Here is a 24,195-nt window from a genome sequence, read left to right on the forward strand (position 1 = left end):
TGGGGCCTGCCCGCCCCGCGCTGCCCCCACACCCCGCGCGGCGGCTGCGTTGCAGGCAGGGGCAAACCCCGCGGTGTCGGTGTGCCTGTGCGCTCCAAACAAAACCACGCATGCTGCTGTGTGAGCACCCAGCTGCAAGCTGCCTGTTAACTTACTGGAACTTGAAGTTTCAGCAGCACTGCTGTCCGGWGCAATAACCATTTCTTCTTTGCAATAAAAGGCTTGAATTCACCTTTATTAATCCAGATTTGCACTGCAAAGAAGTCCTACTTATTTTGATGTGGAAAAAAAAGGATAATTTTTAAACTGCTGTTAAACCTTAGTTTTACTGAAGTTACTGAAGATTTGCTAATTTATGCCAACCTTAGGTTAATGCTAGTAGCTATCAATCCAGTAATTCACTCTTTAAGTATATCAAATAATCTTTGCATTTTATTTGCTTTTAGAAACACATAATAGCCAATCTTCAAGTCTGGGAGGAGAGGATGTATGTGTCTATACATGTTTATATAGAATACTTGATTCTAAATTTTAGCCATCCTGACAAAAGTAAGCTAAGTGGAGCCATACAGACTAGATCCATTCCCTGTTCCTTGGCAATGGATTTTTCCTTCTTTCTTCCTGCTCATGCCCCTAATTTATCTGAATTCTGGAGATTTTTTGAAAGAGTTTCTTTGGAAGAGTGGAGGAGGAACAGAATATCTTCCCTTGGTCCTGTGTCATGTCTGGTATTGTAGTCATTCTAAAATGATTTAACTGGTGCAGATATTTGGCATTCCTCAAAATCTAATTTTCAGCAAATTTTGTGCTTCCTTCGGTATCTGTTTTTCGACTACTGGCAGTCAACTTYCTTAATACATTATGATATCCAACATTATGCTCTTATGCCCAATAACTATATGCCTAAAATAGTTTCAGTGCTTGTTTCTTTTAAGTTGGTAATGCGGTCTTTGGCAGTGATTATCTACCTCAACCACTGGTTTACAAGATGTTTGTGAAGAGCAGTAAAATATTGTGTGTTAAAAGTTCTTTTGCTGTCCTCGAACAGGCAGGCAGCTTGACCAAGCAGAGCTCAGTGTCAGCTGGAGGCAGCTTGTCTTTTTCCTATTCAAGTAATGAGTCCCGGATTCCATCTTGGCTACAGTCTTCTGAAGACATGGAAAAATGCTCAAGGGGTAAGGATGTGTGAAGGAAATTGCAAAGACTCTAATGTGATTTTACATAATCRCAACTTAATTATGTGACTTCTGAGATTGCTTCTTGTTTGATCTTAAAAAGAAAACACACACAAGAAAAGCACTGAATGTATCCCCTGATTGTCCCTGAAAATGGCAGGAGCACAGCATAAGTGGTCATTACAGTTAAAACATTCTCTGAAATTGGAGGGAAGGAAGGAGTGGTTGTTCACTGGCTATTCGCTTGTATCGGAAAGGAGTAATAATTTTGAATGTGGTTACCTCAAGTTTTTGGGACCTTTTAAAGGAACCTGAATATTTCAGTGCATTTTGTGTGTAGTTATATATGTACATACACACATATACAGAAACTTCACTTCAGTAATCTAGTAATCTACTATTTGTCCAAGAATAACTTAAGCTAGCTACAAATTAAAATGAAAATTAGACTAAGCTGTGAATGGACAAAATCTTTTAGTGTGTGTGTTACTTCAGAAGAACTGAAAATACTTTTTTGTTCAAAACAGACCTTTCCTACTGTCACACATATTTACTGGAAATGAACCAGCTGTTACAGAGTATGGATGTTCTTCACAGGACGTACTCAGCACCTGCTATAAATGCTATACAGGTTTGTTGTTTAAATTAAAAACAAACAAAACTTCTCCCTTGCCATTCCAAGGGATCARAAAGAAACAAGCACAGGATAAATCTAATTCTTCTTGTCTTGTCTGGTTCTTTGGCAAACCATATTACTTTTGTGCTGTGTGTTGTTAAAAGGTTGGACCTTTTGAAAGCCCTAAAAAGGAGAAAAGAACACACAGGAGGTGGCGATCCAGAGTTGTTGGGAAAGAGCCTAAGGGAATGTTACAGGTAACTTCAGTCGTTTTTGTAGTCTTTGTTTCCCCGGATACTGTTTTTCATTAGTTCTTAGCCTGGTAGTTTAGGAAATCTGAATCCTTTCTAAGTAGTCTCCTGTGATAGCCCATCTTAAACTGTGATGCGTTAGACAAAATGCATAGTCTTTGAAACCTACATTGTATCAGGATCTCTGCTGGCTGATTCAAAAGACTGACCATGAAGTTTACGTGTTTTCAATCTACATCCAGTTGTTGTTTGTTTTCTGCAGCGCAGATCTCTGCAAATTCTGGGCACAGTTTTAAAAAATAGTTATGAAAACTTTTTTTCTAGATCCCTTGTCCTTAGGTATCTATAAGCAAGGGAAAACAGGCACATGTGGTAGCTCGCTGAGGTCTTGTGTCTTTGGAGTTTTGTCAGTTCTCCATGTATGACATCTTGTGCAAAGTTGCACCTGTGATTTCATTTGCCAGCTGTCACTTGTTCCAAACCTGTTCCTTACTGATAGTTCTTCCATTTCTGGTGCCTCCAGCATCTAATCCAGTAGCGATGATAACAAAAGCTTTCTTGACAGTTTGTAAAAATGCCACATATGGATATCYTTACAGGTGCCTTCAGTATTTTCTGCGCCGATGAGACTACATGCTTCCAATCCTAATTTATCTACTATAGATTTTGTAGAGGAGAAAAATTACTCTGATGGCTCTGAAACATCATCAGAATTTACTAAAATGCAAGAAGACTTATTTCACATTGCACATAAAGGTAAATTATATTCYCTTTCATTTGTGGATTTGCAACACATCTTCTTAGATTCTGAGATCTTCTTTGCCTTCTGATGCTGCTTTCTGTTTAATCATTTAATAATAATAATAAATAAAARCCTGAAGCACCCTTCTTCCCATAGTTCCTTGTGGAATTGCAAATGTTGAAGTCTTGAGTTGATCCAGAGGGAAAAATGGACTAATCATCAAGTGGCTTTTTAGGACTTTCTGTCTTGTGCTTTATGTGCCAGAAATTGATTGTATTTACTGCCAGAAAATGAAAGTCTGAAAATCTGTTGCTATAAATACAGCAGCAAATTATACTGTGTGTGTGCATCCACCTGTGTGTGTGTGTGTGTGTGTGTGTGTGTGTGTGTGTGTGTGTGTGTATGAGCACGTGTATGTTTGTGTATTTGGGATGGTTCCCTATGTATCAGTCAAGATTTGTCGATGATGAAAGGGTTCCTGTGGTAGTGAACTCATTTTAGTGAATACAGAGGAGTAAAATCACGTGAAGTAGTCAGAGGAGCAACGTAACTCGAAATATTTGTTCTCTGCAAAATCACTTTTTCCCTTAGCAATGCTTTGCTCCATCACTCTTGCACCAGGAATAGCTTAATGGTTTAAGTGATCTTGGTAAGGAAAGGCACAAATGTGTGCATTTCTCTCTGARAAGCTCTTGGAGTCGATTCTGCCCCCTCTTGCAATGATGGTGACTGGTGTTWGCATTAAGCCTTCTTTGCTTGATCTTTTTCCTCACTGGTGGTGAGATGTCTTGATTCTGTTATGTAAGGCCAGAATCTGCCTCTGTGGTAAAGCTTGTAAAGTCAAATGTAGTCAAAACTGGTGTATGTTTTAAAAAAAGAAAAATGATGGTGATSGGGAGCTGTTGCAAGAGTCACTGTCTGAAGAGATCTCTTCAGTATCATCTTAAGCAAAATGACTGTGTATAAGTTGTGGTCRGATTGATCCCTGCATTTGAGGCACAGGTAACTAGGTGCTATTTAATGCAGTAGCAATTTATAAAGGTTTTTTTCTCACAGTTGCTTAGTGTTATTGCCACTCTGAAAAAAAAATGTTTTGAAGGAAAAAATTGTTGTATCTTTTGATACAAATTAAACAAAATGTAATTTTAGGCCTTTCATCTGTAATGATTCTTGCAAATTTAAGTTAGTATGTAGTTTCTTAAAGGACATGTTAGCTTATTATTGAGGATTCTGGTCATGTTATCCACATGTGAAAGAATCACAGAATGGTTGAGGCTGGAAGGGACCTCTAGAGATCATCTAGTCCAAACCCCCTGCTCCAGCAGGGACACCCAGATCACCGGGCACAGGCTGGCATCCAGGCGGGTTTGGAAGATCTCCAGAAAAAGAGACTCCAGAAAAAGAGACTCTCTGGGCAGCCTGTGCCAGGACTCTGTCACCCTCACAGGGAAGAAGTTCCTCCTCMCATGGAAAGCCTAATGTGAAGTGCATGATAATGAATGCATCCTTCCTTCTCACTTGACATAATGTTAAAGAGTTTTTGAAACAGGTTATAGTATGAGAATTAACTATGGCAATAGTTTGCAATGTTCACATGCACCTTGGGAGTTTTTTTGTTTGTTTGTTTGTTTGTTTTTTGTATAAAAATAGTGAAATAGGATGCCTTAGATGCTCAAGTAGATTAATAATTATTCAGGTTAATACTGTGTGCGTGACTGGGGGAGAGAGAGAGATACTAAAGTTTCTTTTTTCTTATTGTTTTCATCTGGCATGAACATAGACATGCCCTCGTATGCAAATTTTGTATCTCTGGTTCGCTGTGAATTGGTGAATCTTTCATTGCCAGTTCTTGTGACTTTACAGCAAGACTTGACCAGGCTCTTGCAAATACTGTAATTTGCCAGGTAGATGAATGCTGAAATCTTAAAGGTACATTACTTAGAGSATTTATTCCTTATGGTACTTTAAAGAAAAATAAAACAAAAACTCGGAGAAGGAGTTCCAAAAGTCAGAAAATGAGAAAGGTTTGCTCCATTTTAAAAAAATCTAGTGACTTTTCAGCTTGCATGATTTGTTTGAATTGCATGTCTCAGTTTAGTAACAAGTCAGAAAGGGATGCAAGTAGCAGCATAGCATGCACACTAAACATTACACATCTTACCTTTTGAGTAATTAAATTGTCTAACGTTAAAGCTGGAATTTCCTTATCCCCAAAAGAGACAAACAAATTCAGGATCACATTTTTACTTGTTKGGGAGCAAAATACTAGCCTGTCCTAACTATAGCACAGTAAATGCCATAGCTGCTTTCTTGACTTGTTTTTTTCTTGTTTTTCTTCCTCCCCTTCGTTTCCCCTTTTCTACCCCACTGAATTTCATAAATGAATGTGGAATAATCAGGACTGTCTGAAGATTCCAGCTAATTGGGAAACAAAAAGCAAGTGAGGAGCAGATGTGGTTAGTTAGCTTTGCCGTCATCTGTCACAAATGATCAGAATAATTTTGAATATGGCTAATATAGTCAACAGTGTAGCATTCACCATAAACATTTCTGCTACTAAATATCTACTCTATAACCTTCATTAATATTGCTTRTTCTTAACCCGCCCTGAATCTCTCAACCTAGATTCTAGTTTCTGTCACCATAAATGTTGTTTCACTGAAGTTTTACGTTACTTGGCTGTACAGAATTCATGGTTGTTTTAACTGTCATATTTTACAAAATGGTTCTAGTTTTCTTCACCTTGAAGTCAGCTTTCAGCACCATATCTGCAGAGAGAGAGAAGCTGAARCAGATGCTGGAACATGATGCATCCCTGTCTCCATCTGCACAAATAGTTGGCTTGAAGAATGCCTTAACATCCGTAAGTGCCGTGCTGAAGTTCAGCAAGTGTCGTTGTCATCAGTCACTCTTAAATTTTATACAAGCTAATACCTTTTTCTTTAGTATCTTTTCTCTGCTAGAATTCCAKTATTCAGCATAGTGTGGCATTGTATTCAGTGCTTTTCAGAGATTTTTTTTCCTAAGATATGAAGGAAATGTGAAATCACTGACATGACAGCTCTATCTAGGTGTGCCATATAATCTGTGTGTTTCGATGGCGAGTATCAGAGGGCTGTTCTGTTGCAGTGTGTCTGCCTTCTCTCTGGGACTTGTTTTACTCACTCAAGTCTGGAAGGTTGCATTTTTTTTTTCTTAAACAGCACTCAAGTAGTCAAAACATTATTTGGTGTGAAGTCAGGTCTGGATAGTGCCTGTCTGTCCCTTCAACTCATTTGAGCTTCACTGTGCTGCACTGAGATACTATAAAGCAAGTACAATTTGTCTGTATTGGCTTGCAACCTTAATTATCTGCTAGTTGCCTGAGAACAGCAAAGGAGCTCTTGGAGTAGAGTTCTAATGACAAGAGATTCTGCTCTGTAAAATGTGTTTTGCTTGGTAGGTGTGATTTTTGTAGTTGCTCAAGACTAGGATTTCACAATCAGATTTATCAGTCAGATAACGATCCAGTYTCAGCATAATGAGGGCCATCGTTACCAAGGTCTTAACATTTSTGGGGATGCTGCAAATTCCTGGTCAGAGGCAGCAGTGATTCTAGCACTGGCAAATGTGGCACAGGTAATACTAGAATTTCATTGAAATAGAAATTGTCCTTTGCTGTACAACAGCTAGATGTGATTAGAGTTTTTAGCTTATAATGTATCTCTTTCCCTGGACCTTAAGAGGTCRTGGTGCCTGCACAGAATTTGGAGAGACCTGAAGCCTGTTGCATAGTAMCTGTATTCAAAGGATCTCTGTAAAGCCCTGATGCCAGCAGAAATACGGTCACCCCAGACCATGCAGCAGAGAGTAGGCGGGAAGGATGAGTATCCTTTGAAGGCCTCTGGAAATGTATGATAAACTTGCCACATTTCTGAGACTGTTCCTTGGCAGAAAGCCTTTCACTGCTGACTTTGACTTAGTGTCTGTTGGTAATTTCAATTTGTCTTCATGAGGAACAAAAAACCAAAATTGTCTGACAGGTTGAGAGTAGTCAAAATTAGCAGCTTTTCCTCTGCCTCTTTGTCAGTAAGCTACTATCCTTGAGCTACGTGCAGTCCTAGAAAAGGAAATAATGGGAGAAAAGTACCTTCTTACTGACATACAGTAGAAGAAAGAAAAATCTTTGTGGCAGACCTTGAAAGTTGCAAAATCCTTTTTAAGAAAGCTGTTTAATTTCATATATGTTTTATSTATATATATTTATATATATAAAAGCAGGTGTAATACATAAAGTTGTCCGTTTGATCACTTCTCAAAGGGAATAGTCGATGTCTATATTTGAATTCCATATGCAGAGTCAGGAGATAATCCCATTCCCCACCACCRTAACTCTGAGCCTGCTGTTGTTCCTGAGCCCACGTCTACTCTCCACAAAAAATGCTGCTGAAATCAGAAATATCTGGGGGAGAAAGCGGAGGGGTAATTGGAAGGTTCTCCACATCCGAGTATTGATTCCCATCCCCAAAGTGGGCAGYACAGAAATCTTCAGTTTGTTCCAGCCATCAAGAGGTGTTTGTGGAGGAGTTTGTGGCAGGGGGCTTTAATCAGGTGAACAGTGAAAATGGGTATTGCAGGGGCTGTGGCATCCCCCTCACTTCTGTGCTGGATACACTAAAATCACTAGCTTGGCTAGAATTGTGTTGCAGTACAGGGACTGTTATTTAGCGTGGTGGTGGTTGTTGTTGTTGTTGTTCTTTTATAGTTAAAATTTGTAACTTTTTTAATACAAGCTTTTATTGYGGGCAGCAATGACAGCAAAAAGTAGCTCTTACCAGAGCGTGCAGTAAAAGTCGTTGTTTTGTCTTCTGATCATTTCTCCTGCAAGGCTGTTGGGACACAAATTGCACCTCTTCCTGGTTGTGGTGTTAACTCTCCCAGTCCTCTCCAAATGTGCAAGATGAAACTCCCCTATGAGCAAGATAAAAACAATCCTGGAAAAGGAAAAACTTACTGTTATATAGTCTTACGATATTATGTGTACTTATARTAGTGTGAATGAAAGATTCCTTCTTGTTCGTAGGAGTGTCTCCATGCTTGAAATGGAACAAAGTATGGGCTGTTTCACCTTTATTATCTGCAGAGATTTCTACTAGAACTAATKTAAAGGAATACTTGCATATAATTTCAAAGGAGTAAAACATAAACACTATTGCAATGTGGTATTGATATATAATAGTGTGCAGATAGAATGCTAATATTTCAAATCATGGTATTTGTATTTAATTSTATTTGTTTCTTTCTTCGTGGAGAAGTTAATCTTGCTCAGCCTGGCCATCTGCAGGCTGCACAGGGAACAGCTCTGTGGCTTTCTCGGATTTCAGTTTGATCCTGCAGAACCAAATCAGCTTGCTGGAATTCTGGGCAGGACAATGTCATGTGTAATAGTCATCTTTCACTCTTCCAAACTGTTTTCTACATCCTTGCCTAGTCTAGTAGCACAGTTGTGATTGAAGTGCAGCTGCAAAAGGAGTAGATAACTTCATGTTACAAATCAGGCCCAAATTTAATGTATTTCCATGTCAGCAGCAGACTCAAGGAACTGTTAGTACATCAGGTTGATGGGAAAATGAAACATCACTTTGGCTGGGGACAGGAGTATAAATTAAGAGTGAGAGAGGTTAGATTGGTGTAGGGGAAGGGAGCTGGAAACCAACCAAGATGCATTATAAATGTTTATAACCCAATAAATCAGCTTGCAGAACCTCATAGCCTTTAACAGTCCCATAGTCCCAGTCCCTTAACTTGAAATRTCCAAGCTCCCTTTGGCTTTTGTTCTCCAACTTTGCCTTTTCCTCTCACACTGCACAAAAAATAGTTTCAATTTGAGAAGGAACACGGGTTGAAGCATCTATAATAAATGATTTGCTGGACCAGTGGAAGCTTGTTTGATGATGTTGGTATTTTATTCTTCACTTTAAATACTGTTCTCCCCTTGCACAGTAAAGCCGCTGTTCAAATTAGTTGAGAGAACTTCATAGCCCCAATATTTTTGTTAAATGTTCCAGGCAATAGCACAAAACACAGATCTTAAAGACCGGTTACGCAGAATACATGCCGAATCTATGATCCTTGATTCAGCATCTAATGCAAAATCAAGCCCAGATTTGGTGCAGGTGGGTATGGCTTTTCCTCTTTCAGTGACCTCCCTTGCCTCTAGCCCCTACATCTAGACAGTGTTGCGTAGCTACATCTTGATGTTTTCCCTGCAGCGTATTGTGTTAGCAAAAAAAGATGCTGCTTTCGTGGTTATGAATCATTTTGGATGATGCATTGTGTAATATTTAAAGACTTTCCTTGTAAGCAGTTTTCCTGCTCACCCTTCCATTGCTTTTCGCTGCTAGCTCCTGTATTCTCGCTCAGCTCCTGCCTGCTGCCCATTCAGCATGAACAGAGCTTCCCAGTGCTTCCTTGGTGCTAGTTTTTCTCTCCTTTTTCCCATTTCCAAACTCCATAGTTCCCAGCTCTCAAGCTCTATAGTTCTTTCTGTTGCCACTCTTAATACTGCCAGCCCAGGGGACTGGCCAGCGTTGGTCTCATTTAGGTTCTTGGGCGCTTTATGAGGGGAACGAAGACGTGAGAAACAGAGACAAGAGCAGTTTAGTCTCTGTGTGTGAAGGCACCGTGTCTTCTACACGGCCAGTTAACCAGTTAGAGATATGCTGATGTTCAGCTTTCCCACAGTCACAGACTGCATATGGATGTGATGCATTTATATTCATAATATCTAGATCTTAACAGTGCTAATGAGGGGAAACGAAGACTGTTATTTCTGATGGATTTTCCCTAATGTTAACTCATACAGAAATTTCTGTTGTGCATTTATTCTAAATCTGYCATTAGAAGTTAAATGGATATCATACTGGTCTTTTTTTCCCCCTTATAACAGATTGTTTTCGTTCTCTTTATATTATAGAGCATTTAGTCATTCAGTCTGTTTGTTTCTTCTAGTATAATTTCTTTAATAGAGCTGGGATTTGAGCATAGACTGTGGGGGGGAAATAGTTGATRGATCTTGCAGATGGGTTGTTCTTTTAACCCTGTGAGAGTCTGAGCAGCGCCTGGGCTGACGTCCAGGGAAGCATTAATGCTTAATTCTTTTTATTCTCAGCACTTCTCTCTTTTCTCATTTAGTGGAAGTCCTTGCAATGACAATAGAATATTTCTGAAACGCATTCTGTACAACACATGCAGACTTGCTAAAAATACCTTTCAAGAGAACCTCTAAGGCTTCCATTCACAAATTCCCTATGACGTGGTTTTGGATCAAGCTGAAGGGCAAACTGACTTAGGCTGAACAAGTTCCATCTTAAGTTTGACTGAGGATATAGATTTTTTTTTGGCTTGCAGAGCAATGTCTCTGCCTTCCCACAGAAAGAGCTTGGGGTTGCCTATTTTCTTGATGCTTGGCATCAAGTGTGCAAGAAACAGCTTTCACGTGCTGACAGTTACTGTTCCCCCATCAGCAGGATTCCTGAAATCTCTCTGCCTCAGAAGAAAATGGATCGTGTTTGATTATAGACTGATCAGATTAAGTGCAATTTGCTTGCTGTGTATAGTTCTGAACGTAACCACTACAGTGTTGTATCAAATAGTCTGGGACTATCAACAGTCTGGGACTATAACTGATAAGAAGCAAAGAATGTGCTAAAMGAGTGGAAATGGTGAAGTGTTAGGTGCATGGAGACTGCTGTAAGAGTACCAGTAAGGCATGTTACACAGGTATGGTAGGTTATTACTAGTAAAGCAGAKGTCTTTGGTGGTGGCCTGCAGCCAACATTCCCCCTCCTGAAAGGTCACCCTCACCCTGCAGAAATAGGGCGGTGAGGGCAGCCCTGGTCACTAGTGAGGGAATCATCTTGTGCAGGACACACGAAGGCGCCCGCACGCTGGCACCTACTGCCACCCTTTGGTCAGCTGATATTTTTCTTTAGTGCTGGTGGAGTTGGGAAGGGAAACAGCATTGCACAGGCCTCCCCAGGGCTTTACTGTAGCAACGAGTCTTGTTGCTTGTCTCACTTTTGATAGACAACCTATTGGAACTCTTCTAACGCCAACCATCTATGCAGCACTTAGGACTTATACATTATAAAAGATCCTGAGATCTCCATGGTGGTCAAATATGACAGCCATGATAAAAACAGTGTCATTTCTATAGCTTTGGTATTTCTGGTATTGACTCTGCTACTTCTGGTTAGCAGAGTTTTGCTTCAGGTGTAGTTTTGATCTATTAACACAGCATGGAAAGAAATCAAGTGTAGGTGAAGAAGGAGAGCTAGGAAAACACTGCTSCTGTGCAGAAACCTTCTTTGCCTTCCTGAATTGTGCACAGCCCTGCATCCCTTGGCATAAGGGAGGAAGAGAATCATCCGTTTGCTGAGATCAGAAGAAAATTTGAATCTACTATGTAGTATAGAGGCAGGAATTTTGCAGGTTGGGGACTTTCTGGGGGATATATGCTTGCATATATCTTGATAAATAAATCACTCATACTCACTGTGGTTTTTACATCTGATTTTAGGAGGAAAATGCACATACAGTGCCATAACTTACTGAATGTGCATTGCTTTCTTCTTTCTTTTTTGGCCTGTCTTTCTCTTTCTTTAATCCCATCTTTGAAACACATGTTACCTCTCAAGAAATTGCAGAGCAGCATGTGCAATCTTCTCCCAATGTTTTACAGCCCTTTATGTTATATAGTTGTAGGTTTGCTTTTTTTTGAAYGCTCTTTTTTCCTCTCAAGGCATTTTGTTTCTTTTAAACAGGAAAATTCAAGAGAAGAAAGCAGAGGTCTGGTTCACCAGATCTCCAATGAAAGCAGACTGTCTATTGCTGACTCCCTCACAGAATTTTTTGATGCCCAGGAGGTCCTGCTGTCCGCCAGCTCTTCAGAAAATGAGGTCTGAGCCCTAAGACTAGACATCRTTCTGCTGTAATTCATTATCTGCTACTTGACCTTTGGTCCTTCCAAGTGCTAAGTGGAAATCAGATGACTGTCAGAAAGTGAAATCCTTTGAAAATTAATACACCACGTGTAGTTATTTGTTGTCATTTTTCCTTCACAGTAAAATAGAGTTAAGCATTATGGAGAAGTCCTAGTTGCCCGTTAAGGAAAATGTCAAACAGGTGGCTTGTGCATAGTGTGCTGTGCAGGTAGTGTTTGTATTGTACTGACCACCTTGTGTCCTCATACAAGTWCTTAAGTGTATGAGAGAAATACATATTCATACCTGTCTGTATGGTAGCGACAGGTTACCTTGGGGCTGATACAGTGTGTGCTGAAACTTAGTAACCCATTTTATCCTGTCTCCAGGACTCCCTAAAAGGCTGAGGTCTTGATAGAAAGGGAGATTTGGCTTGTGGCGGGATCTGGCGGATGCAATGATGAACTATCATTGCACTGGAAGAGTCATTGAGTGTGTCAGTGGTGTTGATCTCTCCCAAACTCAGTTTTGTCCTTGACCTGCTTAGCACTTTTCAGCACTTCTGAAGAACAGTGTGAACAGTTCAAATTTGTTAACCATAGCAATGGTTGTTGAAGTAATGATTCTAATGTTCATGAGGRGTTATTTTAATGAGTGACCTGGCTTTCTTTCCCTGCCCCACACTTAGGTATCAGACGATGATTCCTATGTAAGTGATATCAGTGACAATGTCTCAGAAGATAACCTAAGCAACGACATGGAGAATGAAAGGCAAACTTTAGGTGAGTTCAGGGTTTTGTTGAATTGTGCTCTGAAAGAGGTTGCATTTTTAGTTATGCTGTTTTTTTCTGTTTTTATTTTTTGTTTTGTTTTCTAATATTTAACATTACTAACTGGAGACAGAAACAAAAAAAGARGAATTGGTCAAAATATACTAATTATCCAAGCTGTGCCACCCATTTCTGCTGACTGGAACATTGTTTCCTCTCTATATTTATTCCTCAGTTTTGCCTAACAGTGCTTCCACACTATCTGCCATTTATCGACCATCTTCAYGGAACAGTCAGTCCCTCTGTGCCTAGGTTAGCTTAAATTCAATATCTTTTGTATTTTGTATCTGTTTAAAAAGTAAGATTTTTTTTTTTTTTTGTTAAGGTAAGTGAAGCTGTTCGGTTTCTACTCTTTTAAACAAGGATTATCATGGAAGCTCTTCTCTGTTAGCAGCATCTTCCTGTGCTTCTGGTTGGTAGTCTCTGTCCTTTGGGCAGCCTGCTACGCCTGTTAATAATCACATTTGATATCTTTTGCCTTGGTGGGCTCTAGCTGAACCAGAAGACATGGGATTACAAAGAAATCCTCTGTCCACTCTAATAGCCAAGGTCAGACCAGCTGGTCATAATATGCCCCTCTCTTTAAAAGTCCTCCAGTGCTGCTGCCATTTGTCACAGCGTTTGCAAAGCACAGCTGGGAACCACAACTTTTTTTCTGGGGAATTGTGGATGATAAAAGAGGGATTTATTGCGTAGAAAACTTGGCATGTAAGTAACCTCTCTGATTAAACTAACCACTGAACAAGCAGCAGAAACCTTAAAGGAGATTAGTGAGAGCTGTTGATCTGTATCACAGACGGGAACGTTGCACTTCAGTGCGCAGATGAATGCGCAGCGTTGGGTTTCCCGCATCCGGCTGCATCCTGGAGTCATGCACATTTGTTTTCCCAAGGCTGGTCAAATTCGATGTTGTGGTTGTTTCGGAGCTGCCTCRTGGAGCCCCCCTGCTTTATGTTGGGCGGATGGAGCCTCACCAGTTTACCCCAGATAATGGGCTGATCTGGAGTACATAGTCACATTGACACAGATTCAGGGTGCAGCTGGAAATTGTCAAAGGACGTGGCCTAATCCCATTTCAGAGAGCCCTTCTGAACAAGAACAGATTATTAGCGCTAATCTTGCTCTTCAGATATCCCCTTTCTCCTGAAGTGTCCAAGGAAACTTTCATTTCTGGCCCCTTCTGATGATAAATACATTTTTGCAATAGAGAGATATAGAAGGTGACTTCTTAGCCTTCCTGAAAAAAGATGTACTGTTAAGATTTTCTTTTATTTTCATGTTCATAATGACTGTGGGCTTTTTATGCAAAAAGGAAGAGTTTGTAATGAAAACAGTTTGGAAATAACTTGGTCACAGCAGATGTTAGAACTTCAGGTTTTGTGAATGGCAGGAAAGATAGAAAGTTTGTCCTCAAAACTTGGAGGATGCTGCTTATCCTTGAAAACCTCCCTCTGAGGCACTGGCTGGCGTTCATGGCAGTGATAGGGAAGCCAGCCCTCATGGTTTTCTGCTGTTTGCCACTATTTCAAGCACTGCTGGGCTGGTGCTTCCCCCAGTGGAGCAATGGAGGAAGTGGCTGAAACTTCATTTAAGAGCAGTGATTCCTTGGGCACATTCCTTTGGGCAGGAGACCTGCTGCTTCCACGTCTCCAAGACAAAGCTTTCTGGGGAAAGCCGTAAAACGTTTTTYYCATGTGTTCAGGAAGCTCTGCCTGAATATAAGGAAAACCCTTTTTACTGTGAGGGTGGCAGAGCATGGAACAGGGCAGCCCAGAGAGACGGTGGAGTTTCCTCCTTGGAGACATTTGGCAGCTGATGGGAGACAATCCTGTGCAAGGGGCTCTGGGCGACCCTGCTGAGCAGCACCATTGGACTAGATGGTCTCCAGAGAAGTTGCTTCAGCTTTTCCACCTTTAAAACAGGCCACTTCTCCATCAGAATATGGGTGTATCTAGAAGCTAACATCACTAATATTTTTAAAATGCTTTATTCTGCATATAATATATGCAGACCATTGTCAAAAAGCCTGCAGGCAAACCTGTGACATAGAAAATTTCCCCAGTAGGAGTATTCAGATAAATAGGCARTGATACATAGGAGATGTTTTGACACTTGGATCTGGAAGTTATACCTTGTCTTCTGAGAAGTGTCAGTTTAATTGAAGCTCTGTCAAGGAGAGAGATTTTATGTCACTTAAATGTATAGGAATAAATTTCTTTTGCAAATAAGATGATTAGAAATATTTACCTTTTCAAATTCAGCAGAAAACCTGAGACTTTTCTTACAATCTTTAAGAGAAAGAAGGCAAATTTTCTGTTAAATGTTTATGATTCAGTTGTGCATTGAGGTTTTTTTAGTTAAAATTTATTGAAATTAAAAACTTAATTTTACCATTTTATAGCATGGTGTTTTCACACCGTAAGGAAAATACTTGAATGCAGTGGCGGGGTGGAAGAAAGTTTTAATAAAGAAAAGGACTGTTTTGTCTCCTTTGCAAATATGCATTAAAGTATCAACTGTAACCAGCGAATTGATTATTTGTCTTGCCATTTCCTTTCAGATTGTATTTCTGAAAGTGGAATTGGATGCCATTCCAAACGGAGAACGTGTTTACCAGCTCCATGTCCTAATACAAGTAACATCAGCTTGTGGAATATCCTGAGAAATAACATAGGAAAGGATCTCTCCAAAGTGGCCATGCCCGTTGAACTAAATGAACCGCTTAACACCCTGCAACGTCTCTGCGAAGAGCTGGAGTACAGTGAACTGCTAGATAAAGCAGCACATACACCTGATCCATTTGAAAGGATGGTAAGTAAACATTTTACTCCAAGTATATAACAACACTGAATATATTTATTGAGTATAATATAGTCTAGTCTGCCCAAAGAATGAAGATGTTTGTTCCATTTTTCTCTGGGCTGAGAGTCAGAGTCTTCGGAGTGCCTGGAGCACAGTGTATGTGTCTGTGCCTGCCCGCACACCCAGCCTCTCATTCTCCTGCCTGATTTCAGTTGCTTTAACAGGATGTGACTCTTCTCARGCACCTCACCATCCTGTAAGGTTAAGCAAAGGAGAAATTTAGTTCTGTTTACCAAGTTCTCCGCTGTRAGATTAAAAATTTACAGCAAAAAAGGAGGATTTGAACAGGTATATACTTCCCTCATGCATATGAAAGCCTCAGTGTATACGTTCGTAAAGAACCTTGGGACTTCCAGCACTACATGTCTGTGATCTCTTTATATTAACAAGATGAGCTCTGYTTATTAGCATGTTTGTGTGATTCTGGGGTTGCTCTGAAATGTTCAGGATTTCAAAATTTAGCAATCCCTATATAATGAGCACAATAATCGTGTCACCTGCTGCCAGTGCAGAACGCTGGATTCAGGTATTAGTCAAGTGGGCTGAGATGCCCATTTTCTGATACACAGAATCAGGGACCATAACTGCAAAATCCAGCTGTAATGCAAACTCTTACAGTGGCTCTCAGCTTTTTGCTGTATATATTTCAGTTCTGCTGTTTCAAGTTATTTCCAGCAGTGTTCAGAAAGGCTGTTTTCAGCTGGTGACGTTTTTGTACCGTTTGATGCCAGCAGTTTCATCTTTGGCCCCTTTAAAGGGCTGTCTGAGATATAAATAATTCTGCATTGTTTGAGTTAGCACTCAGCTTGTAGCAGGCATGCAGGTTTGTTTTTCCCTGTTTTGCAGACTACAGAGAATCTGATGTCAAATGAAAACTTGTTCTTTCTTTTTCTCTAAGAACAGAATGGATAGTAAAAATGGGATGTGGCTGTGGATAATTAATCAAAACTGTGTGTGTGTTATTCCCAGGTGTACATAGCTGCCTTTGCAGTATCTGCCTATGCATCCAGTTACTACCGAGCTGGAAGCAAGCCATTTAATCCCGTGCTCGGAGAGACCTATGAATGTATTCGTGAAGATAAAGGTTTCCAGTTTTTTGCAGAACAGGTACTGGGCACTGCAACCCTTAAATTTACTATTGAGAGACTGCATAATTTTGAATGCAAGGCTAGAATCCTCTGGAATTAATAACGAATACAATAAACAATAAATACAAAAATAAAGTTTGACCCCAGGAAAACTCAAGGGACACTGCAGAACTGTAAATGAACCGAATTGTTTCATTCTTTGAAGAAATCCATCTGACTCTGGGATGTCTGAATCTGGCAGTGAGGAAACCCTCTGGTTAGTCCAGATATCCAGTTATTGGAGTAGGTGCCTTTGCATTTCTCTATACTGTTTAGGATCATTACAAACACTGTATTATCTTTGGCTGTTTAATGTCTTCTTAATAAGACTGAAGTAGAAGTTAAACAACCAGTAGTTGCAAACAACAAGCAGTATATGCCAGGGTAGCATAMCCTTGAGTTTTGATCAGAGAAAGCCTTATAAGAGACTTCCATTAGAAAATTAATTTTTTGACCGACTCTGAGGATAGAACATGATGTACAAGACGCTGTACAGCTGACAAAAGAGTCGCTGTGTGATCCCTTCCTAGGCTCAGGAAATGAGTCACTGGCATAAGTAAAAYAAAAATGAAAAGCAAAATAGGAAGGGCAAGTATCAAATTTTGAAGTTCCAGTAACATGTCTGATTCTTCACTATGTTATTCTAATTCTAGGATGATGTATAGAGTATATACCCCATTGCAACCAATTGGAGTAACAAAGTAAGAAATAAAGCATGGTGCTGAATTTAATGTTAGTTTGATGGAAAGGAGAAGAGTTTCCCCCAAGTATTAGATAGATCGGTGAAAGGACTAGTCTTTCTAAAGAGGAATTTATTTAAACACTGGGGGCTTGGGCTGTTAACAACTCTTGTTATACTATGTGCAATAAAAGGCATTTAAGTTAAATAGTGGTAAAGTTAATATATTAATATGAACAGAGGAATACTAGGAAGGGAATTCTGTGTYTGAGGAAGGAAATTCCGTGCAGCTTGCAAGCATTAAAACTTCCTCTTTGCATCAGGAACTCGTGCTAATTACTTGAGCAAGCATTTTGATGCTAGCTGTAGATAACTTGCTGTGTAATCTGTATAATATGCAAAATATATAAAATAGGGGGGATTCTGCTCTGTCTCTAGATTGAGTTTAGAATAACCTCACTTTATCTCCAGGAGCTTATTCTGGAATTATAACAGTTTAAGTGAGAGCCATGTTTGACCCATGAATTATAGTGGCATCTGGGGTTAATCTGGGTGAAGTAAGTGAGGGAAACACAGTGCTGCCCTGGGTAAATTAACGGAGTGTAATTAGTCCCGTGGGGGAGGGTTTTTTTGGGATTGTTTTTAATCAACTAGGGGTCATTAGGACCTGGATGCTTGTGAAAAAAATGCTCAATAGCAAAGTTGCTCAGTGGGTAGCAAAGAGGAAAGTGAAACTGCATTTGAGCCATGTATGCAGTTAGGAATTGAAATTCAAAGCAGGAAATAGCAACTTTACTCAAAAATTAAGTTGTCTTTGTAGAAAGGCTTTACACAACAAAGAGTTGGTCCTGGTCAGCTCTTGGTTGTGTTCATCCAGAAGAGAGAACGGGGCCTAGGAAAGCTGTCAGCCTCTGCTTTCTGCACTCACTTTATGATTTACTCTTTTCTTTTAATAGTCTGTACTGTATTTTTGTTTGTTTATCTACAGTTCTTGCTTTGTTATTGTGGTGGTTGTTTTTAATCATGTATATTCCATTACCCAGAGCTGAGAAAATGCTTAAAGTTTCAGGTCAGAAAAGATGTCAGGAGTTGCTGTTAAAGTAGTASTTGATGCTGGATGGAGTTTTATGGTTTCTCCTCCCCTGATTTTTGCCCCCTTGGTCCTCTCAGAGATGATGAGCACTGTCCTGTTCCACATAATCAGGGGGATTTATAGTTATTTACAGAAGAATTAGCCATTTGTTTCTTTACTTCTGTGCAGCTTCTGTTAGCATATAAACRGGGCCCTAAGGCTAAATGTAATTACTGCATTCCAAAAAAAAAAAAAAAAAGTTAAATTACCACTTGAGTAAAATAGGGCTTTTTGAAATAAAAGTGCTTGCCACTTCTTTCAAGGCTTCTTAAGCCTCAGTGTTTTACTCATCTTACTGGCTCCCCCTGCAGGACACAACTGCAAAAGGAAAGCAGCTATGCAACTTGTAAATACCCCATATGAAAAATAAAGGGGGAAATTGTTCAAGTGTTAATGTATTTTTCTTTCTCCTTTCCTATTTTGATATTAGGTCAGTCACCATCCACCTATTTCTGCATGCCATGCTGAGTCGGTGCATTTTGCTATTTGGCAAGGTAAGTCTTCAGCCCATCTTTTACAGCCTTAATGGTTTCATTGTATGTCTAATATGAAAAATCTAAAAGCTGAAAGAGACGAAATTTCCTACTTTTTAAAATTGTATCAGAACTACTCTAAGAAATCCTAATTTTTAATTACTGGCATGCTGTGTCATTACAAGAGTTTATAAGTCTTTCATAACTTTAAATAATCATTCTTTTCATGTACAAACAMCTGTGTTTCTTGAAATCTTCTGGAATATTTTCTCTGCACTTTTTTATTTTCTCTTTGCTTTTTTTGTTTGCTAGAGAAGAATTTCACCTCCTGCTATTAAAAAAAAAAAAACAGAAAAGCCTATAATAGAATTTGAAAACCGCAAATTAAATCCTGAGCCCAGATGGCTATTGAAGTCCTGTTTTGAAAATAATTTCCACAAATGTGCATGACAGAACAAAGATATTTACAGTGACTTTTTTTCCATTAGCATTATTACAGTGTGGTAAGGTTTTGTGCTGATGGACTAGCGTTCAGTCTTAAAAAAGAAAAAAAAAAACCAACAAAAAACAACTTCTGGTGAAGGTGTCAGCATTTGAAATGTCTTTAAATCCTTCAGCCAGAGTTTGGTTAATTCACAGTGCAGCCATGTTATAACCTTTAATTCTGTTAGGATTGACTCTATTCACTGCATTATAGTTATTGTGGAGGGAGCCACGCTGAAGAGAAATCACACCTGTCTTGTTAGTCTTGATTTCATTATGCAGCATAATTCTCAGCTCTGTAAAATACCTGACAAGAAACCCTTATTCTTTATCAAAAAGTAAAGATGAACAAAAATTTACTCACTAACTGCATACTATGTATACAAGGCTGTATTCATATTAAAAAAAAATATAAGAACTAAATAAAAATATTATGTATATAAATCAAATAACTACATCAAAGCTAAATTTAATAAAAGCTAAAGAGATTGGTTTATTAGTTAACAGATCTTGAAACCTAATCTGTCAACTGTTGCAATGTCCATGCAGAGAACAAGGTTTATCTCTAAATTAGGAGCTGAGAATCTGAGCAAGGAGAACAGGAATCTGAGGGCTGCTCCTGATGCCCCAGGAGACTGGGCCAGGGTGCAGCAGTTCTTTTGAAAATGCAGCTAGCTGAGCTGGTAGCAGACATAGGCAATATTTATGGTTTTTTCAAAATGCAAAGGCAATTTGTAAATGTTGTGGCTCTTGCTATAGGACTGTCTTAATTTAGGTTCGAAAGCTTAGCATTAAGTTAATCCTGAAGTCAGTGATGCAGGTTCTTTCTGGTTACCGATATCTTTTTGCTGTCTGTGTGATGAAAAGAAGCCAGACCTCGGCTACGTTGCCAGAGGGGCAAAGCAACGTGCCCGAGTGCAGCGAGGAGGGCTGCAGGGCAGAGCTCAGAGATCGGACGCATATTTGCCCTGTGGTTTTAGGAAGCTGTCACTGGACTTAAAGCTCTTGGAATTCAGATGCTCTATTGTATCTAAAGAAATTAAATGCAATTTATACTTGCATTTGTATCTTTGTATTTCTATAAAACGCTTCTCTGGGCTTTTTTTTCCTCCTTTTCTGGATARTGCTGTCATCCCATCACACACTGACCTTAGCTGCTCCGTCTCAGCATTCAGAAATCTCTTGATCATCCCTAGCGAGCCGGAAGGCTGGTTCTGACAGGGGCAGTTATTTTGGAAACTGTTTTCCTGTGCCTTGTGAAACCGACACTATTTTTTGCAGTGCTCATTTGCAGAGGAGTGTGGATCCATGAACAATAGAAGTTTAAAATAGGAAGTGCCAGTTATCTACAGGATCTGCACCTGAGCTGGTCTAGGCATAGTTTTGATACATCTGTTCACTTTTTTTAGATACCCCAGGGTGTCTGATTATCAGGTCGTGCTCTGGTCCCAGGAAGCTTCCCATGTCCTGGTCGCTGTGGGGCAGGATTCCTGTTTCTGGGAACGCTGCACGGAGCGGTCTGCGGCAGCCCCGCAGTGTGACCCTCTGCACGGGGGCTGTTCATGACCTCTCCTGTTGCCTGCTGGTGGATAACTGGAGACTGCTGACCTGCTGTTTATTCTGTGTTGAAATAGTTGATATCGCAYAGTATCTATTGATACTGCCCTTGCATTTGCCCTTTCTTTTCCRTTCGCTAACAAAGAAAAGATAGAACAGAATTTGGCAGAATGCCTTCGTAGTCAAGGTAGTTTGGGACTTCTTATGGTACAGTATAGGAATCCCAATCAAATTTGTTCTGACTAGACTAAATGGGTTATCTTTTTCTGAAGGAATAAGAAAGGAACCATTTTTTCTAGTAGGAATTCCCCCTGTGTCCCATTTCCTCACTTGCAGCTTAGTGGCTCAGCCCTGGCGCTGTCACTGTCACTGCAGAGCTGTTCTCCCAGCTACAGCCTGAGCATCCGCGGAGCAGCCAGAGCAACAGCTGCCTGCCCATGGTTGCCTGGCCTTTGGGTTTGCCTTGTGTGTTTGCACCAGCAGCTTTCTGAACCCTGAGATGGCTTCTTCCCTCCTTATCAGATTAGGGAGCAGAGCTGGAGTTTCCAGTGTCTAATGCAGCAAAGATGCTGTCCCACAGCTCCAAAGGTGCAATGAGAGTTGCTGCCTGGTTATTTAGCCTCACTTAACTGCACTCCTTGGGTCCTGTTTCTCTGCCCATGCTTATTTCACTTCCAAGTGTTTTTARTAGCTTAATTAACACCTCTGTAAATTTGTTTAAGCTTGTGTGGAGTTTTCTTCCATGCAAGAAGAGAAAATGGAGAAATTTTCTGGAGAAAATGTAAGTTTTGGAGAGCTCTTTCTGTGCTTCAAAATGGATTTTAAAAGGCCAGTTATACTTCCAGGCGAAGCTGGACTAAACCTCCCTCCAGTTTGTGGCCTGTGAATCATTATCTTGCTTCCTTATTGCAGATGACTTTTGGTGGTATATTTTTGTATCTGAAATTCTACTTTTGTTTTCAGAAATGCCTACATTCATTCACCATTCCTATTAAATTGCAGATGAATGTATAATGCCTATTAATAGCTTATTCAAATTTCTGTCTTTTGAGCAAGTTTTTAACAGAAATTTCTTTTCTTAAACTTTTGGTGCCTTTATTAATTAAATAACCGGTAATTTAATGAAAAAAACATGCAGTCATTCAAAGGTCCATAGCATTACTTTGAACTATTAAGTTGCACTTTGTTATTTTGCATTTTCTTGAGACTGAAGTGGAGCACAGAAATAGATTGATTCACTGGTGCTTATGACTAAACCTGTCCTTTCTTCATCYCCTTTCCCCCGCCTATTTTATTTCAGATGTGAGATGGAAAAACAAATTCTGGGGAAAGTCCATGGAAATTGTTCCAGTTGGTACAACGCATGTCACTCTGCCAGCGTAAGTGGTGCAATAGCACGTTGCTGTGTGCACACGTACACACGTGCTGCTTTGACCCAARCCAGAACAAGCTGTACAGGACCACAGGAGACCTTGGGAAGAAACGTGGTGATGAAATCCCGCCCCCCTCCTTTATATTACCAGTATCATTAACTCTTCCAGAAGACGAGATAAACACTGTTACTCCTGGCTCTCTTGAGAAGTTGCTGCTTTGCTTTGGTGCAGCTGAATTCCAGGCTATATGTATTTTAACCTTACATGGAGACACCACATTGGAGAGGAAGACAGGAATTCTTTCTCTGTTTTGTCTCTCCCTAGAACAGCCACAGAGTTCTGCAGAAGTGGTTTCTGTGCCTGTATTTGTTCAGTGCTGGGACCTGGTCGGGGGCTGACAGCCATGAGCACTGGCTAAATATCTACTATAAGATACTATACTATAAATATCTATCAATAGCCCCAGTAGCATATCTGTTTTTTTTTGTTTGTTTGTTTGTTTTAATCGGAGGAAATAAAGAGCAACTGTAGGAAGGTGTTGATACAGTCTTTCTTTAAAAATAAATAGCTGCACTGTTCCTGTGTTGACTTGTTAGGGTGTTCATTATAGATGAAATAATTAAAATCCCATAAAATTTGCCCCATGTCAATGTTATTTGCAGAGCCGGAGTTCTAAAGTTTGAGTAGTGTTCCAGTCAAACCTGTTTTCCAAAGAGAGTGTACAGGGAAATGAAAGATCTCTAGGATGCAAAGGAAGGTTCAGGGGCAAAATAACTAATGAATTATAGCTCGTGGAGGGCTGATGAACTGCTGTGTGCTCTACATGTGCTGGTTTGTATCCTTGTGAAAAGAAGCTTCTGGTCTAGAACTGGCAACAAAAAAGGCTCTTCTGCTAAGGCTAGGCAGAAATGAAGCATCCCTGTTGCTTTTGGAGCATATATGATATTTTTGATGTGCATAATAGAGTATGTGACCTGCAGGTAGGAGCAGGAAAGCGAGTTGCAGTGAGTAAATTGGCAGCTTATCTGCTAGAACATAGGACCTGTCCTTGCACATGCTCCTCAAATGCATGAAGTTAGAATGAGTTAATTAAGGGGGAGGTAGGGAGAGTTGCTAATATCCCCGAGGGATGTGTGCTGATAAACACATTTCTGTGAGTGAAATGCAGCTACGGTAAGAAAATTGGTGCTCTGCAAGTTTACCTCAACTGTCAAGAAAACAGAGTTTGAGCTTCTATAAAGATGCTTTGTAAGAACATCTGCTTTTCGATGAAAGGTGAAAGGCAGCGTGGCCTATTGGCGTTTCTGTTGATCCTCTCTTCCCATTTGCTCTCTTCCAGCACTGCATCTTGCACAAGCTGGTGAGAGCCTTTGCTCACGTGCACACAGAGCACACRCACAGCGTCAGCCCCAAGGGCCTGAGTCGAGCTCGATGCAGTCACAGGCCCCTGTGCTCACAATGTGATGGCTTGGGGGCTCTGTAAGAGACTGAGAAAGAGGGCATTTTAGCAAGCAGTATGTGCTAGAATGATTACTTTGGGAAACTTCAGCTTGTAAAGAGGAACAGAGAAACTGAAAGAAGCAAATTAAAGACTGTAGTTTAAAGCAGAAGTGAAAAGGGGCAGAATTTATTTGGGACAAGGAGAGAGAGGCATTAAATAAYGTGTTTTTATTATTATTAAGTAGAATTCTTTACAGATCTTTTCCTAAGCTAACGTGCTAGTTTAAACATGCTGTGATATTTCTATGTAACTTCTTCAGGTTTGGAGACCATTACGAGTGGAACAAAGTGACATCCTGCATCCATAACATCTTAAGTGGGCAAAGATGGATTGAACACTATGGAGAGATCATCATCAAAAATCTTAATGATGACACTTGTCACTGCAAACTGACTTTTATAAAGGTGACTTCCAGTAGCCACAGCAGTGTT

General features: G+C 40.0%; 1 protein-coding gene across 2 annotated transcripts in view; it reads left to right on the forward strand.

The window, feature by feature from the left end:
• OSBPL3 (oxysterol binding protein like 3) overlaps positions 1–24,195 on the forward strand; it is an 85,817-nt gene that overhangs the window by 52,956 nt on the left and 8,666 nt on the right. The window contains exons 7-19 of one of the 2 annotated variants that reach the window (XM_026033335.1): positions 1,049–1,175; positions 1,703–1,806; positions 1,956–2,048; positions 2,642–2,798; positions 5,517–5,647; positions 8,832–8,939; positions 11,589–11,723; positions 12,436–12,529; positions 15,138–15,388; positions 16,409–16,546; positions 18,808–18,871; positions 22,191–22,269; positions 24,024–24,168. In XM_026033335.1, coding sequence (XP_025889120.1) covers positions 1,049–1,175; positions 1,703–1,806; positions 1,956–2,048; positions 2,642–2,798; positions 5,517–5,647; positions 8,832–8,939; positions 11,589–11,723; positions 12,436–12,529; positions 15,138–15,388; positions 16,409–16,546; positions 18,808–18,871; positions 22,191–22,269; positions 24,024–24,168 — 1,626 coding nt within the window. The remainder of the gene's footprint in view (positions 1–1,048; positions 1,176–1,702; positions 1,807–1,955; positions 2,049–2,641; positions 2,799–5,516; positions 5,648–8,831; positions 8,940–11,588; positions 11,724–12,435; positions 12,530–15,137; positions 15,389–16,408; positions 16,547–18,807; positions 18,872–22,190; positions 22,270–24,023; positions 24,169–24,195) is intronic. The other variant, XM_026033336.1, reaches the window with a different exon arrangement.

This window comes from Nothoprocta perdicaria, unplaced genomic scaffold, assembly GCF_003342845.1.
Source record: "Nothoprocta perdicaria isolate Ctin4 unplaced genomic scaffold, notPer1 scaffold_128, whole genome shotgun sequence".
NCBI classification, from domain to species: Eukaryota; Metazoa; Chordata; class Aves; order Tinamiformes; family Tinamidae; genus Nothoprocta; species Nothoprocta perdicaria.